Genomic DNA, 17,564 nt, shown 5'->3' on the forward strand with positions numbered 1-17,564 from the left:
TGTCTGATGGAAGTTAGGTTTGTTGGCTTAGCATCCAAAACCTGAGAACAATTCAGAGCCTCACCTGTTTACAAGTCTATTCCAGCATCATTATTCACAGCAAAACATAGAGCGGCCAGAGTTTTTAGGCAGATCTCCATTGGATTCTGAACAAAAACCCCAAATACTAGAAATAATCTTGCATTAGCAATCCCCAGGGGTCAATATACTATTTTTTAAAAGTATATGGAGGCATTATTTGCATTAGGCAAGCAAGACCATGGTTTTTCTAAAACTGCCGTTCACTGAAAATAGCCTTTTTTATCTCTGCAATGTGATAAATCTATGCTGGAGCCTCCTTATATGAAACAGAAAGGCGGGATAAAGACTTCTCCTCACCAGGAGTTTAATGATCACAGTCCATAAATGAACCTAAATCTCTTTGCCTGACACAGCCTATTTGCATTATCATCTGCACAATATTGCTTTTCTTGCAAGATGTGAAGAAACCCAGTAACTCAGCATTATGGAAATGGAGTGCTGTACAGTAACATACACAAGAGCTTCTGAGGGCAGGAGGATGTCACACTTGTTACGATCCTGTCACTTGTATACTCGTCACCAAGGGGCATGGTTGTGTCCTTCAAATATATGTTGCCATGTCAGATGTCAGCTCTATCATGCATGCAACTGCACTGCAAGTCTGCTGAAACTAAACCACCAGAGAATGATTAATTTTCCATCGGATCAGTGCGGCGACCCTTTCCAGCAGCAGCCCATACTTAGGTTGGATTAAATGTACCATGAACCTGTACTCCAAATGGACTGGAAAATAAATCGCCTATGCAAGCTCATTTTTTTCTGCTCTGTTTGCTGGGAGACTTATTTTAAAGCAATGTATGTTGTGGGCAGAGTTTCTTTTTCTTCCAAGAGAGGGCACTATTAGCTTTCCTTCTGCTGCTCTCAGGAGCAAGGGTAATTGTAGTAGTCTTGTTGGCTGGGCCCCAAGTGCCAAGCCAGAGGTACAGGCACCAGAGACTACGCAGACTTTGCAAGCTCGGTTTCCTTTTGGAAATCTCAGATAGCTGCATGTGCCTTCAGTGATTGCCCTACGGCAGGTCTGGCCGCAGGGGAGAGCTCTGCCTGGAGGAGCTCACCACTGTGCTGTGCCAGAACTGCATCCTAGTTATATGTTTATGCCTAGTCCAGCTTGGTTTGACGTAGCATGGCTTGGTCTCCACGGGCAGTGGTAGAGGCCACACGTGCTGTATTTCTTATCCATGAGCATTAAACTCACATGCAGGTCCTCTGCTTCTGATGATTTAACAGGCTCCAAGAGCGAGATGGAAACCTATATGACCAGCTGTGACCCTTATTAGCTGTACTTTGGCTTGTTCATTGAATGCCAGTACAAATACTGCTAAATAAAAGCTGTCCGTGAGACAAGAACAACCATCTCTTGTATCATCATCGCTCCTATCTGAGAGTGGCAGTGGCCAGTGAAGCCTAGCACAATTCGTAAGTCCGTGCCACCCAAAAAGAGAAAAGGAAAAAAGAAAAGTGCAAACCAGCCCATATGATACTGGATAAAGATGACAAACACCTACTGCACTATTTCTGAGCTAGTTCAGTTTCACGGGGCTGTAACTCACCGAAGGCAGCAGTCTCTGGGGTTAACATATGCATTAAATAACATTCCTTCTGCTCCCTTTAGAAAGAAAACAGGTTTTAAAGTAAAAGACTTTCTGCAACAAGAGCTCTGGTGTTGAACTTCACACAGATGGTGCTTATTAGAGATTTCAATTCCCAACAAACAATTTAATGCACCACCTGATCTGTAATTCCAGCTCCTCTCTCAACTAAACAGCAACAATAATCCACAACGTGGGACTGGGGGCTTACTCCCCCATATATACTTACAGGTGGGCTCCAAGCAGGCCAGCTTATGCTGTGGGCAGGGGTGTAGGGAGCAAGACCAGCCACCCGGCTGAGCGCCCTGAGCAGGACATGTCCCTCGGCACCCCTCCTGGGGGTCTGCCAGGGGTCTGCCTCAGGTGGGTGCTGACAGAGGAGATGGGCCTGTCTCTGCCAGCAGATATCATGCGATCTTAAGGAAGCCAAGTGACCTTCTCTGCAGTTCTCAGCACCTGCCTTTGGTAATTGCAGGTCCCTCTTTCTCACCAGACTCAGGCTTGGTACAAATACCCCTTGTCAAATGCTGCTGCAGAAGTGTTGCCCCAGTCTGCAGCCTTACAACAGAAACAAGCAAGGCCATTGTCATGATTTAATCCCAGCTGGCAATTAAGCACCACACAGCCACTCACTCACTCCTCCTAAGCCAGTGGGATGGGGGTGAGAATCGGGGGGGAAAAAAAGTAAAACTCATGGATTGAGATAAAGACAGTTTAATAAAGACAGTTTCAGCCCAGCCGGTAACAAAGGACCGCGCAGCCGCTCGCTCACTCCTCCTCTCCACCCCTGGCCCCGGTGTGATGGGGAGGAGAATCAGAAAGGAGAAAAGAAAAAAACCCAGAACCTCGTGGGTTGAGATATGGACAATTTACTGGGACAACACAAAAAGAGAAGTTACAACAACAACAACAGGACTAATAAAAGAAATATACAAAAGGAGTGATGCACAGTGCAACTGCTCACCACCCAGAACCCCACACTCCGCCACTTCCCCCACCGAAAGCCACCCCCCCCCGGCCCGCTCCCCTTTTATATACTGAGCATGATGTCACATAGTACGGAATAGCTCCTTGGCTAGTTCAGGTCAGCTGTCCCAGCTGTGCCCCCTCCCAGGTTCCTGTGAAAATCAACTCTATCCCAGCTGAACCCAGGAGAGGTTGCTCACCACCTGATGACCAATGCCCAGCCAATCCCCGAGCCGTGGTGTCCCCTGGCCAACTCCCCCGCCAGTTTATATACTGGGCATGACATCATATGGTATGGAATACCTCTTTGGCTTGTTCGGGTCAGCTGTCCTTGCTGTGTCCCCTCCCAGCTTTTTGTGCGCTCCCAGCCTCTGCTGGCTGGGCAGTATGAAAAGCTGAGAAGTCCTTGACTCTAGTATAAACAACTAAAACATCAGTGTGTTATCAACATTCTTCTCATCCTAAATCCAAAACACGGCACTATACCAGCTACCAGGAAGAAAATTAACTTTATTCCAGCTGAAACCAGGACACCATCTGTGACCAGTTACTGCCAAAATGTGACCGCCCCAAAGAGCGCCGGTAAAGCCGTTCCATGTTCAGTGCCGTAGTGAGCATATAGGTCTGTCCCGGGTTCCGTGGTAGGTGGTCCAGCTATGGCTGTGGGACTCCTCAGAGTGTGTTGGATCTTTTATTGGCCGCCTTGGAGATTTCTTACATGATCTGATGTAATTATCGAGCGTTCAGATTAGTTCTCTAGAGGCTGGCTTTGTTGCTTTCCTGGGTCGAGGTCAGGAGCGCCAAAGGGTGAGGCTTGGAAGAGACTTGGTATTCCTCTCCTATCTTTAATCAGCAATTTCCTTTATCTTATCTTAACCTACCATATCCTGTGCAGGCAGACAGGGGGGTTAAACTGCAGCTGTTTCTTTGGCTGTCGCCTCCTCTTGCACCCTCTGTCACTTTTTATGTTCATTTGAAGTTGGCCGCACTGAGCTCAGTGTAAGTTCTGAATGCTCGTCCTTCCCAAATACTTGCACTTTTCTACACCTACACCATTCTTCATTTTAAGTTCCTCTCTTTTGGTGCTTTGACAGTGGGATTTAGCCCCATCAGCGTCCCCACCTCTCTGGGGTAAGTACAGAGGCATTGTTCTGCCTTTGTTATCCCATCTTGTGAAATATGGAGAACAGCAGTTTCCTGTCTGATAAAGACTTTTGTATTTTAAGTTGTTTTCTGATCTTCACAGAGGAGGTGTATGGATGTACAACATATATTTAATTTTAATTCTTGATATTAATAATTATTATTATTCATAATATCATTACTAACATACATAGAAGCTTCCCCAAGCCAGCTGATCACTAAAGGAGGGGGAAATCACATGCCAAACCAGCAAAGATTTATTTAATGACTTTTATTAAAATAAAAATATCATGCATTAATACGCATTAGACATTTCTGAGAACCAGTAATATGAAGATTAAGACTATGTTGTTTCTGCATAAAATAGGTTGAGCTGGTAAGACATGCAGCCTACGTATTGGAAGGGACTGGCTGGAAAGATAAAATGAGCAAGGTGCTGTAGTGGCTTTATTTTCCGTGTACAAAGTTCATCTATAAAGACAAAAATTATTTAATTTACTAACTGTGATACCAGGGACTTATCCAGGCTGAATGTGTACTGACAGTTCCAGCTCCTCTCTTCTTCACTGTCTTGCCAACCCAGTGTATTTTGCTCTGTTATGTTGAGGACCCTGTAATTCCTTTAATCTTTGTCTGCTACCTGTTCCACCAGTTGGATAATTAAACACCAATACTCAGGGGACTCTGGGGCTTCATTTGACTGGCTTAGCTAACAGAATTTCCCTTTCTGCCTAGTGTAGTACAACAATTTAAGTCACCAGTGTGACTCGAGTCAAGACTTTATTTTGCCTTTCCTTACAAGGGAGTCCTGTGTTGCTGTTGTACAGATCATAGCTGTGCAATTCAGAAATGGTCAGCAGTACGGCTTCATATGCCACACATCACATGGATGAGCTTTTGTGGGACTGCTTGGACTCTGCTTCTGCTATTACCATAAAAGTGAAGTGAGAACCTGCCATGCAATTCAAAAGAGCAGCTTTTATTAGTGCCCTGATAAGCAGCACCTGGGCTTTCATATTGCACTTCCAATGGTCACAAGTGTTAGCTGTATTACTGCTCACATTACAAAACTCCAGCACTGTGCATGCAGAGAGCCAAAGAGTCTTAAAGAGAGGAAAGGGTCCTGTTAATAGCTTCACACTAAGTTCTGGATAAATCCCCAAGGTGACAACTTTTAGGAGAGAAAAAAAAAAAATCTAAGTCCATCAATAAAGAACCCTTAATGTGAGTTCTTCTCTGGCTACAAACCCTACAAGCTAGCCACTGATTTTTCTTCCCCCCAAATACAACAGTATATTACAATAAAAGTTCTCCAAAAATTAAAAACAATTAAAAAGAATAATATACACCTCATTTTTATCGCTCAATATACAAACAATCTTTGATCAACAGTACAAACCATTAAACCATATAAAAGTCAAGAGTTTCTTATAGTACAAATAGTGCTTTCATAGTTGAGTAACTTTACAATGCTGCGAGGGTACCGTCTGTATCTATGGATATATTGCTTGACAGTTTATTAAAACCAAGACATGATACCTTATACTTGGTTGATTGCATCGATACAAAGCAGCCTAAAATGGGCAATGGATCCATAGGATCTCTGATTATTGCGAGGGATTTTCAAAAATCACTCAACATTAGCCTCGTTTTATACTCTCAGTGTAATCAAGTTAAACATCCCGTTAATTTCAAGGAGAACGATATTAGGAACATAGGATTAAAAAGCAACCTAGCTATGTGAGCCAAGCCTCCTACCATTGTAGACAACTACTTTACTTATTCCCTTTCATAGAATATAAGGATAACATTGATGGTGGTTGCAAATGCACGCTCTCTAGCTAGCTTGTGAGAGGTAAGGAGACGGGTCTGGGTAAATTCCAGCATGACTGGAAACGATGTACCGTATCTGCTACATAGGAACAACACTTTCAACCAGTTCAGTCATTAGCGGCAGGTCTGATTGCTGGTTTTCACCTTATTAATCAGAAAAATCCATTACTTCAAGGCCCCCGCTGTCATGCATCCAGACAGCCCCATCTGCACCATGTAAGAAGATGAGAGCAAAGTTGGCGAGCACCTGCCCTGAATCTTGGCCAAAGGCATTTTGGTTGCTGACTTTTGGCTGCATGTTTTTGCCAGCTAGGTCTCCAGTTACCAGTTTTTCCTCAGGAAACCCTTTTTTTTGGATGCTATGAGGGTTTGCTTGACCACTAACTGTGGTACAGCCTACTAATGCTGCACTCTTCTCTCCCTGTAAAAGAAGGAGGGGTTGCATGCAGTACTTCTGACCAACCCGCAATTCTCGGTCCACGCAGCCATGGTAATACAGGTGATCTGCCAAAACACACAATGTTGAATGGAGGCAGGACACGTGGCAGAAAGTAAAGCCTATCATGGAAGCGCTGTGATTTCAACTCCCCCGCATAATTAAAGTAATACATAACCAAAAGTGTTATCGGTTTCAAGTCTCACTGCCTGCCTACACACTTCCTCACATAAAAAGCAGTTATCTCATCATGTCTCATCTTCACATCATTGTATTTTTCCTGATACTGAGCCAAAACTTCATGTATTTGTTTCTTTTTTTCTTGACTGTGTCCCTGTTTAGCTATTGCGTTGAGTAGAAAACGAATCGAAATGGAGTAGAGGTTGTAGGTCTGGCCCTGAAGTGCGACCTGGTCCCGATACTTGTTTGGTTTTCTATAGACAGGCCTCACACACCTGTCAAGCCCTCTTGGCTCAATGGAGGTCTGGCCTAGCCCCAGTGAAGAGTGGTGATCTTCAGCTTTTCCCCGTAATGAGAGGCTGTGGAAGTGGTGATCAATACCCTATTCCTTTAAAGCAAGAAAACAAGACGTTACATCTTTGGTCCTAATGCAGCCCATTTGACAAGCTACTTGAAGGTGTCGTGTTTTTCTTTTGTATAATTTTTTTTTTTTTTTTTTTTTTATTTCAAAAAGGCTCCTTAAAAGTTGTATGTCAGAACAAAGAGATAACACTTACAAAAAGAAAGCTAGAAAATGGGATCCCAATATAAAAATTTGAACCAGTGGTGATAAAACATTATAAAGCATTCTTGCTAAGTGTTATACACAGTTTGACATTTCATGAGTATATGGTCTCCATCAGGAAGGAGGACACAGGTACATTTTCATACTTTGTCCTGATTCAGATGTTTTCTCACAGAGAAACATGGGGGGGAAACAAAAGCCAGAGTACCATAACTGCTCATTTGGAAAGGCAGCAGTTGTACTAAAAGAAGACGTTGAACTCTGAATCTGAAAAATGAGCGCTTGTCTGGAAATGCAAAGTTTCTCCTTGGCACCCTGGAGCACCCCCAGACAGACCGAGGACACCCCAGGCACTTTGTGATGGGACCTCTTTAAGCTGTTTGGGGTCCTGTGACAGTGTTGTAGCCCTAACTGCGTCTCCCAGGGAACAGATTCACCCCATAGCACGAACGCCACATACATTGGTTTTCGCACAAGCAATCTCTGCAAGAGGGCTTCACTTCAAGTCAGTAGCAGGGACAGGAGCCACGTGTGTCTATTCCCACCCGTACCTGCCAGAACAGTCAACAGCCTCAGTGATGTCCCTGGGCAAATTTGGCAGCTGTCTCGGGTATGGATTGGCCGGCTGGCATTCCTTCCCTGGCATTACTCAACCTACACAAGCCCCTTACTTTCAAATAAACCACAGGACTATATTTTCTAATGCCGGGGCTTCACGTGGCCATCTGACGATGATGCTGGTGGGACAGGGCATCACCTTGAAGCGTCCCAGAAACCACCATCTAGTTCCAACTGCTCTCTCTAGAAAACTCACTGTATTGTTGCCTGCCAGCTGGAAACAAAAGCAAGCCCCCGGCCTCTCGGATTAATTTACCCAACAAGACCAATTGCAACATGAAAGAAATTTCCCAAGCCAACTCCCTTTTCAGCAGAAGAAAACAACCCAAGGCCCAAATGAAGTCAAGTGCGCTGACACTGTACAGAGATCACTGGAAAACATCAAAGTAAGATGAAGACTCTTGACTTAACTTACATTTTCATATACTTAGCAGTTATTAAATGTCTTAAATTATTATTGCAAAAGCAGTTCCATATTAACTGCTGCTTTATGATTAAGAGACGCTAAGCACTAACTTGTGAGTGGTTTTATTTTGCCTTCCATGAGAAATACAGTATAAAGGGAAATTTCAAGTTTCTCGATTGGTGGGACTATGTTAGCTTTTAAAAGTGGCTGTGGCCTGATACATTTCCCCATTTAGTTGCATTTTAAAAATCAGCATTTTCTACCCACACCTCCCAAGACACAATGGCAGAACTTTCAAGTTATTTTTGAATGCTGATTTATGCTGCTTAACTGTGTTTGCCTTTATGAGCACCTACGATCTGCAGGGGGATCCTTGCTATTAAATGGTCAGTGAGCTGCAGTGGGAAAACCAGACCACTTCAGCTGCTTATTGGTTTTTTTTTTTTTCATCTCAGTGGAAATCATTTAGTACATTGCTAATGCCTGTTACTCTACGAGCATCACCTTGCATAGCACCCGTGCCTCCAGCAAACAGCCACGCAGCGGCGTGGTCCCATCTGCTCCCAGCACCGCTGTATCTGCCCCTGCAGGCACTGCCCACAGACTACAGCACACTGCCCAGTTTTTGTTTGTTGCTGGCTTTTGAATCATTAATGAGTTGCCGATTTACAAATCACAGCTTACAGGATGCCTATTTACCAGAACTACTTTACAATATAGCTGATCCCACCAAGCTGGAATCTGTGCATTTGTATTCAGAGTCTGTGGTCCTACACCCTCTTTCCTACTTTTCTCATCAAAACCAATATATTTAAAAAGCGATGCTCTTTCAAACTTCCATTGCTTAATTTTTAGATGAATCTCCTTGTTTCTAGCAATAAGCCGCTACTGAATCCCTCCTGAATTGTTTGAAAGGGGCAAGCATATTAAACTCTATTAAATAATTTTCATGCTACATAATGCTGGTGATATATATTGCTACTTCTTAGTGCCTTTCTTGTTTCAGCTAACAGATTAAAATAAAACATCAATAAATTCCTTTGTCCTATAGCGTTGGAAAGATTCTGCAGGAGAACATGCACTATGTGATTTTTTAGTGTTCTGCTTGAAGACATAACAGATTTAGCAAATTGAAAATTATCTGTGATTTCTGTTAAGTCCTTTTTTTGGTTTTATGTACATTCCTCCTGGGGCGGTGGGTGGAGAAAAGCAGTGCTGCCTGTGCGTACATGTTGCACACTTGTGAGAGCAACACAACAGCTCTGCTCTCAGGAATGCAAGGAGAAATCTGCCACTAATTGGACGTGGGAACTGAATTTTGGTTAGCGTTTTAAATACAAGCCAGTAATAATCAAAGTCAAACATTGCATCCTCCATACCGCTGTACCTGGGACTTGGTCACAGTGACACACATGTACCAAACAGGACAGTCTTTGGATTTTGACCCAATATACTTCTTTACCCTAGACTGGCAGCGTGGCCAATGAGCTACTGCACACACACAAGCTGCTAATGCATTTTACACCATGTTACTTATAAAAGGGGTCACTTCACATGACCGTTTTTCTCCTTCGTTCCTCAATAAATCTGTTCTGAGGATTTGCTGCCTGATCCTGGACTCCAGATACAATACTTAAACTGAAACACATACTGATGTATTCAAAACACAGTGGCAGCATAAATTTGACTATTTCTTGCTACTTAACATAGACAACAGATCCTCTGCAACTCAGCTGCTTAGGCTACCCGTAAGCAAGTTGCCAATGTTCAACTAGTTAAGGACCTTTGTACCAAAATCACCAAATGCACATTTGCTTTCTGATCTAGTGGTTTGATTAAAATAGCACTGCTAAGCTGCTGGGGGGATGCATCTAAATTACTGACTAAATTCACACTTTAGGAACTTTACTCCTCCTACATTCATAAGAAATGTTAATGGTGGAAGAATGTGAAGTTCTGTATCATGGGCCCCTAGAAAGAATAGCTGCTTTTGCTGCTATGATTGATTTATACTATCAAGCTAAAATCTTGGTCTTGCCTTGCCTGCCTATTCCACACTAACAACAGAAGATGATGCTGGGTATTTTAAAGAAGCAGTAGGCAGCCCTGTGTCTCAGAAGAAGGAGATAATATTTTCCATCACTCCAGATTATTCTTCCTTTCCTTAATTCACTCTCACTGCCCCTCCTGCATTGCCAGGATATGTAACTCCAAAGGGACAGGTAACTAGCTCCAGCCTCTGCCCCAGCTTGGTACAGCAACTGGCAGTATTCTACCTTGAAGCGACTAAAGTGTAACACTGATATATCCCTTTTCTTTGCCAAATGTATAAGGGAAAATGATTTCTGCTCTGAGGCCCTTTAAGAAGGCAAATGAAACTGCTTGGCTAGAGCTACCTGTGTTTCTTGCCCTAGTCAAGTTTAATTTAGTATAGTTCTTCCAGTCTGTCTCATGAATGCTCCAATTTGCCACCATTTGCACTTCCTTGACATTTAATTAAAGTCTGTTGAACATTATCTGACACTTCATTTTTCAGTTACGGCAACATCTTTAACAGTTTTGTTGAAGAAAGGCATTTTGACAACTTCACAGCTGCATAAGGGATCAGAAAAAAAATGTCTTGCGTTTGACCATTAGAAAATAGACTAGTGAGCACTTTATAACCATGTACAGTCAACTTAGAGGTGAGCTCCTCCTGTCAGTTTTTAGCAATAGTGGTCAGTAGGTGATGTGCTGTGCTGTTTTGCTCCTTGTGCTAGTTTTCCCTGGAGCGATCCATGCCATACTGCCCCGGGCAGAATCTCCCATACGTCCCCCAGATGCACTTCTCCTCTTCGTGCCAAGAGGCAGTGTATGGAGCCAATTTATAAAAATCCAGTGGTTTGGAATAACTGTTTCTGTTCCAGGAGTTTTGGAAAACTATTTAGTAACTTTTTTTTTTTCCCTGCTGGTGATCTGAGCACCACATAGCAGACCAGCAGTACAAGCATCTGATCTTGTAAAAGATCCAAAAATTCTGTTAGAAACATTTATAAAAATACAGACTGTCGAAAGGAATTTGACTGTACAATGTGTACAGCTCTCAAGTTCATCCCAGAGTGGCTTCTTACCATGCTACCATTTGAAAATGAAAGGAATGCATCTGTATTTCTTCTGTCCAGGAAGACCCTGCTTCATCCCAACATGCATCTGAGTGCAGGCTATGGGCCTCAGTTATTATGTGGAAATGGGCAAGAAAAGACCCAAACTACCATCAGATAGGCTTTGCAGTTTCAGCCCCCATGCCGAAAAAGACAGGTGTGCTTATTGATGCATTACAGTTGCTGTTCGCTCCGAGCAAGAGTCTGTTCTTGCAGCAGCCAGGTAGTTCACCGAGAGTCTGGCTTGCCTCGCTGCAAGAAGAAATTCTCTATGGTCATGCTGAGGCTTCAATGTATTCACTTTTTGGTGCTGCTACCTTCAAGTACTCCGGGTTTTCTGCCGCGGGAACTTTCAAGAGACCATTAGGTTTGGTTTCCTTCGGTAAGAAGTCCTGCTGGTAGTCAGGATTGTCCAGATTTATTTGGTGGTTGCCCGCCTGGATCCAGTAAGGAGAGCTCTCGAAGACTGTCTTGGCCAGTGGAGACTGGTTGGTGTTGAGATACTCAGGGTTATCCATAGCTGTGCTGTGTGAATTCTGGTAGCTGGAGTCCGTGGGGACCTTTGAGTTTGCTGTGAGAGAGAAGTTGTTGTAGATTGGATTCTGGACTGCTGAGGCAGATACTTTCTTGGGCACCAACTGGTTGACGTACTCTGGAATAAAAAGAAAATAAAAATTAGAAGGAATGAAAATGAAGGCATGTAACTAATGCAGCCATTTGCGTCACTTGAGGTGTAGTTTCAACCCAGCTGCCACTTGCTCTTTGCACACAGCATCTCACTGGACTTCCCGGAGTAGAAGAGAGCCAAAGGCAGGGACTGCCGTGCCGTGGCACCAAACGCACTGCCCTGAAGTTCACTTTCAGGAATTCGGTTTGCAAAGCAGCAGAAAGATGGCTTGGACCATGAGACAGCGAGATAGCTACTGCTGATTTTAGTGACACGTGGGTGGCTACGTCCCGGATACTGTTCTGAAATCACAGTCTCGGAGCTTAGCTGCCAGAAGCTGTTTCCCTAGAAAAATGTTTAGAGATGAGGAAAACACCTAGAAAATACAGGACTGGCAGTAACAGAGACTCCACTTTTAACTTCAATGCCATCCCTTGCAGGGTCTTTCACCCTTGTTAGCTGTGGCGTATTCTTGGAAGGGTTGGTTGGGATTTTTTAAGGGCACAAAGCATCATGACTGCATAACCCAGCACCAGCTTCCTCGGTGCTCGCTGTCTCGCTCTCTGACTGCCTACACTGTTAAGTCCACATGCAACCGTGAGCTGCCTTCTGTGTATCAACATCTGAAAACAGTGAAACTGCCAGAAAGCTGTTTATATTGCTGAAATGGTTTAAGGGGTGAAACCCAGTTTTTAGAGGATATTTTCCCAAGTAGAAAGCTTTAAACATATAATAACGCACACAAACTCCCTGGCCAGATGGCACGCATGGCAAACATGAGGAACCTGGCTTCTAAGGAACCGCAATGAGAAATGACTAGAGCAGCCGGATAAAGTCTAGGAAAAGGATACGTGTACATGTTTTCACTCCTGTTTACCGAGCAAAAAAAAAGGTAGGAAGCATTTGGATTGCTTCCTTTCTACAGAAAAGGAAGGACAATGATTATATTCACAACCAAATGGCTTGTGAATGAGTGGTCATGGGACGTAAACATGGGAGAGGTACTCACCCGGGGCTGGCAGGAAGCCGTCATCTATGCTGTCCTCCAAGAAAGTGCCTGTTGGGTCTGAGCTATACCTCTGGACAAAGCTGTCTTCCCTCACAGGGTGCCCCTGCTAGGTTTGAAGGAGACAAAAACAATATTAAAGGGACTGTTCTGTAGAAGTTGATCCATATAGGATAAGTTGCTCCTTTTTTAAAGGTCATCCCACTTACCCCGTTTCTGTCAATGCAGGTTGTAGCAGAATTGTTGCTAGTAGCACTCTTTTAAAAAAGAGAGAGAGAAAGAAAATACAGACATCATGAGAAGCAGTTCACTCTTAAAATTGCTTGTCATGTTTCTACAGAGGAAAAGTTTCATACCAATGAACTCAAGAGAGGAGTGCGGGAGGTTGAGGGGCTATTGAAGAAGCCCTGGTGCGGCACAAGATACTCATCCGCGTCCACTATATCTTCCATGTCCTCCTCCTCCATCAGGGTGCGATAAAACTTGGAGTCTGTAGGGCTGGGCAGGTGCATCCTATCGTCTCCCTGTGAGACAAGTTGGTGTGAGAGAGGACTCGCAGACTCCCTTCAAGCTCTCATTATCCCCTTCTCTGAGAGACAAAGTAATTTAGCAAGACGTCCAAGGTGTATAATCTTGATCTATATGTTTAACCAAATTTACTTAGAGTTTAGGGGAATTTGGGCCTGCAATCTCTCTCTATGCTGCTGTAAAATGTCTGCGTTTTGAAGAGGATCAAACTCTGTTCTCCTCTCAGGACTGCAGTATAGGCTGTTACTGGTCCTAGACTGGGACCAGTACTACGAGAACAACGACTGGTCTTGAAATTCTGTTTGGGGTTCTAGCTGAATGTGTTAAGACCTGGAAAGCAACAGTAAATCTGGCCTTAAATTATTGATATTATATATTCTCATATGCATTACTAATCATTTTGGGCCTCATATTAAATGCACATCAAACATCTTCCTACCATTGGGATTAGTACCTGTATAACGAGATAGCGTGGGGGGTCACGGGCCATTTTTGAGAACTCCGCTATCAGTTCACGGAACTTGGGACGGCTGTCTGCATCGATCATCCAGCCTGGAGGGACAACAGGTAAAGCACCGCACAAATAAAGTTCTTCTGGTGATCAAACACAGAGCTTAAAATAAAATGTAACTGTGAAAAGAACAGCACCACGTGTGCTGTTAAGGTCCCTGTAAGGGACCACCATAAAAAGTTCATTCACCAGCCACTGCTGTGAATTTCAGCATTCAAAATGCACATCTCGGCAGTCTGGGGAAGGATGAAGGAGGTAATAAAACCCCATGCTGGAAAAGCTCCAGGCTGAGCCTGTCTCCTCTCCTGCTGGCCTATCTCCGCTTGGGCAGGCAGGTCGCACCTGAGCGATAATAATGCATCAGTCCTCAGGATACCAAATGGGTGGCCAGCCTGGATCGGGTCCGAATTAGGCTGCTCTGAAGAAGTTCCTGAAGGAGGGGAAGCAAACTAACTTCAGCAGGCGCACGGTCATTTGACCATCTAGTCCTCACTGCACTGCTTCGTGAAATCCTGGGAAGCTTCAAGCAGAAGCTACCCTCTGTACCAGATGTCTTCTAAAATTCAAAACATCCTTGCTGGGGACATTTTGAAAGATTAACCGTATCTAAGCTGTATTTAATTAGTAAATGGACTTTAACAAAAACAAGTCCTACAGTTTAGTGTGGATCAATACTAGAATAGATTTCGAATATAGATACTGGTGGTTTTGTGAGATTACTTAGGAAACCCACACTTTCTGTTATCAACTAACAGATGAGCTGGTGTAGAGACTCTTGTGTTTAACATTAAAAATAATAAAGGTCAAGCTTAGTGTGTCTGGCTGAACTCATAAGAAGCAGCCTATCTATAGTAATGGAGAAATGAAGTGATAATATGACATCTGAAATCTGCATTAGACAACATCTCATCATTGCTGGTGACTTTTTACCATGCTAGAAGTATGATTCCCTGCTAATTCAAGAAGAAATCCTTTTTGCTTTTAGACAGAGTGGAGCATTTGGGAGTTCGCTGCTGTTGCAGAGGTACCATCTACTATTTCTGAATTTATCTGAGTTGCATATGTTTAAATACTGCTTCTTAAATAAAAAAATAAAAATTGTTGTGCAATAACCTTGACCATTTCAGTTTATACTCTCTGCTTACAAAAGAGATGACCAGGAGTCCTGAATTCCTTTAGACAAAATGGCATGGCTTCAACAGGGTCTGTGCTATAGCCTGCAAACACAGGGTGATCAGAGCGGTGAAAGATGTGCAACCGAGTCCTGTAGTAGAAGGAAGGTTGAAAGCCCAGATTCTTATGTTCTTGCATTTGAATTCAGTGTAACAGGATGAGAGGGGATGTGGAGACTCCACTAGTCATGTTTTAAAAGCAACAGATACCTGATCAGGTGCCTGGAAAAATGCCTGCTTTCTACATCTGGCCTGACCCAAAGAAAGGGCAATGGTTGGAGCTTCTGAGCTTTGTGAAGGCTCAGCCCCCGAGGACGTGGTCTAGTGCAGAGCTTTTAAAGACCTGGGACATGTCTGCTGCAAGCAGAGATGTTGGCAGGACTGAGGTGTCAGTAGGGTTCAGCATCACCGAGGAGGAGTTTCCAGGACACTGCTTTTGGGTCTGGGCACCTCCCAGGCTAGGTGCACACATCTGGATCTGGTTCCTGCTCGCTTTGGTGAGCACAGGATCAGGCTTTCCCCGTGCAGTGCCTGTCCTGACAAGGCAACACTGAGGCACTGCAGGACTCCCCAAAACTGCTGCACTACGGGGTGTTCATGGTAGCATGGCTCCTGTTTCAGAACAGGTACATTTTGCTCCAGTGAGAAGGTCTTAAATGCCACCTAGTGGGCTTTTTATCAGCATCCTCACAGACACTACTGGTAGGGAGCAGGGATGCGGCAGTCATGGTCTAGGGATGCACAGGAAGCCAGGTAATAATCTGACATTTTAGCAGCTGATATAGATGGAAAAGGGGTTTGGGCTTCACAAGCTCTTTGATGTGCCCTAACAAGGACCAAAAAGTGCTTCAGAGGCCCCCGGCTCCTGTGCTACTTTACAGCAACAGCCATGTGCCAAAAAGGAGCCATCCAAAAATGAGGAAGAAATGGGATGAGGAACTCCAGATCCTCATTGCATCTGCCATTACAGCGGTGCCTGTGCTTACAGCACTCCTTTAGTAAAAGAAGCACATAATCCGTGCGTGTGATTGCTGGGGGAGGCATATTACTGAACTAAGGGGGAGCCTGGAGGAAAGGCAGCGTTAATTTTATTTCCTAGACACACAAAACCAGAGTATCAGGTAAAGTGGGTGGTGTTATGCTGATTTATACTGCCTGACAGTTATCAGTTTAAAATAATTGACAATATCAGCCAGTGGTGTGAATGGTGAAAAAACATTAGTTGGCTGAATTAGCGACTAACGAAACCATATCCTGTGCTCCTAGTTAAAGCTCAAGGGATGGGAACACACTCTGGTGTCACCACTCTTTTCACATAACCCTATTTCGGTGCGATCGCCAAGAACACAGCGTATACAAATGCGACATAATGAAGGCAGTTGTGCTACTTATTTGACTTAGGTTAAGCACCCACAACCCCAAATGCGAACTCACATTTGACCATGATCATGTACACATCAATGGTACAGATGGGAGGCTGGGGCAAACGCTCGCCCTTCTCCAAAACAGAGGAGATTTCACTGGCAGGGATCCCATCGTATGGCTTGGACCCAAATGTCATCAGCTCCCAAACTGTCACACCTGCAGGGTGGGAAGGGAAGATCGTGAGAGAGGCTTTTCCAGGAGCCGGGGTGCTTGGCCTGGGCGCAGAGAGGCGGTGAGTAGAGAGAGCTTTCCCACAGGCACTGCATTGCCAGAGCCCCACCCAGGAAAAGCATTTTCTGCCATGATTTTGAAGAGAGACAAATTAGTAAAACACATTGAAATAATTTCAGGTTTCCTTTTCAGGTTTTGGGTTTTTTTGGTTTTGTTGTTGTTTTTTTTAATCTCAGCTACTAGTAGCTCAGTGTTCAACATCCCACAAACTGCCCAGCCCCATAGAAATGAAATGCAGGTTACGGCCTCCTGACTCCAACCCAGCAAGTGGTTTCAAAAATGGAAGTTGTATTTTTATTTCAAAACAATCTCTTTGGAGACAAGCAAGAGCAGTTTTCAAAAAAGATGTGTAAACCAGCTGCCTCAGTGTCATTTACTGACAAACCACGTACTCTTGTGATGTAGCTGTTGTGATTGTCTGGTAGCTTAGGATACAAAACAAGATTTTGGATGCCAAGATATGTGAACGGATTAAGAGGACCAGAGGCTGCACTTTTTCTAAAAGGACACAGGATCTGACCATCTGCATTAAATATTTTCCAGGAATATAAGAGCTCATGGAGTGGAAATTTTGGAATAAGTTGCTCTGAAAAGTTACATTTCTGCTTCTCTTTCTTTCAACTTGGCTTATGAACTATACCAAATATAAAATGAATTCTCTAAGGAGGAGAATTGCTTTCCACTTTACTTCCCTTTCAGCGTTGTCCTCTCAATACCAGGACAGCACAAACATTTTAGGCCACAGCAGTTACACTGATAGACACTGACTGACAGCATGGCCAATGGTTTTAAGTCTTCCCTCTAGTTATGTGGCTTTATTGTCAGCTCAGTTATATTTCACGTAAAGCTGCTGAAGAAAAGCGTCAGCAGAACTTCAGTAAATGGAGCAGAGTCTCCTACCTGCAGTCCCTTTCAGGGTGGGCTCATCATCTGAAAGGATATTCTGCAAAACACCTTATACCTCACTAGCATGAAATTTCATGGGAATTTTGCTTTCCTGAATAGGTGATTTGGGCCCATTGTTTGTTTAATCTCTCAGTCTTCTCATAATAGGAAGAAGAAAGCTC

At 43.8% G+C, this 17,564-nt stretch overlaps 1 protein-coding gene across 2 annotated transcripts in view; it reads right to left on the minus strand.

Moving 5' to 3' along the window:
* Positions 1-4,035: 4,035 nt before the first annotated feature.
* EGFR (epidermal growth factor receptor) overlaps positions 4,036-17,564 on the minus strand; it is a 167,112-nt gene continuing 153,583 nt past the window's right edge. Inside the window, exons 23-28 of one of the 2 annotated variants that reach the window (XM_049816629.1) lie at positions 16,276-16,422; positions 13,613-13,710; positions 12,987-13,154; positions 12,840-12,887; positions 12,634-12,736; positions 4,036-11,609 (exon numbers count right to left, since the gene is read on the minus strand). In XM_049816629.1, coding sequence (XP_049672586.1) covers positions 11,233-11,609; positions 12,634-12,736; positions 12,840-12,887; positions 12,987-13,154; positions 13,613-13,710; positions 16,276-16,422 — 941 coding nt within the window. In that variant the 3' untranslated portion in view covers positions 4,036-11,232. Of the gene's footprint in view, positions 11,610-12,633; positions 12,740-12,839; positions 12,888-12,986; positions 13,155-13,612; positions 13,711-16,275; positions 16,423-17,564 lie in introns of both variants that reach the window. The other variant, XM_049816627.1, reaches the window with a different exon arrangement.

Source organism: Accipiter gentilis, chromosome 14 (assembly GCF_929443795.1).
Source record: "Accipiter gentilis chromosome 14, bAccGen1.1, whole genome shotgun sequence".
NCBI lineage: Eukaryota > Metazoa > Chordata > Aves > Accipitriformes > Accipitridae > Astur > Astur gentilis.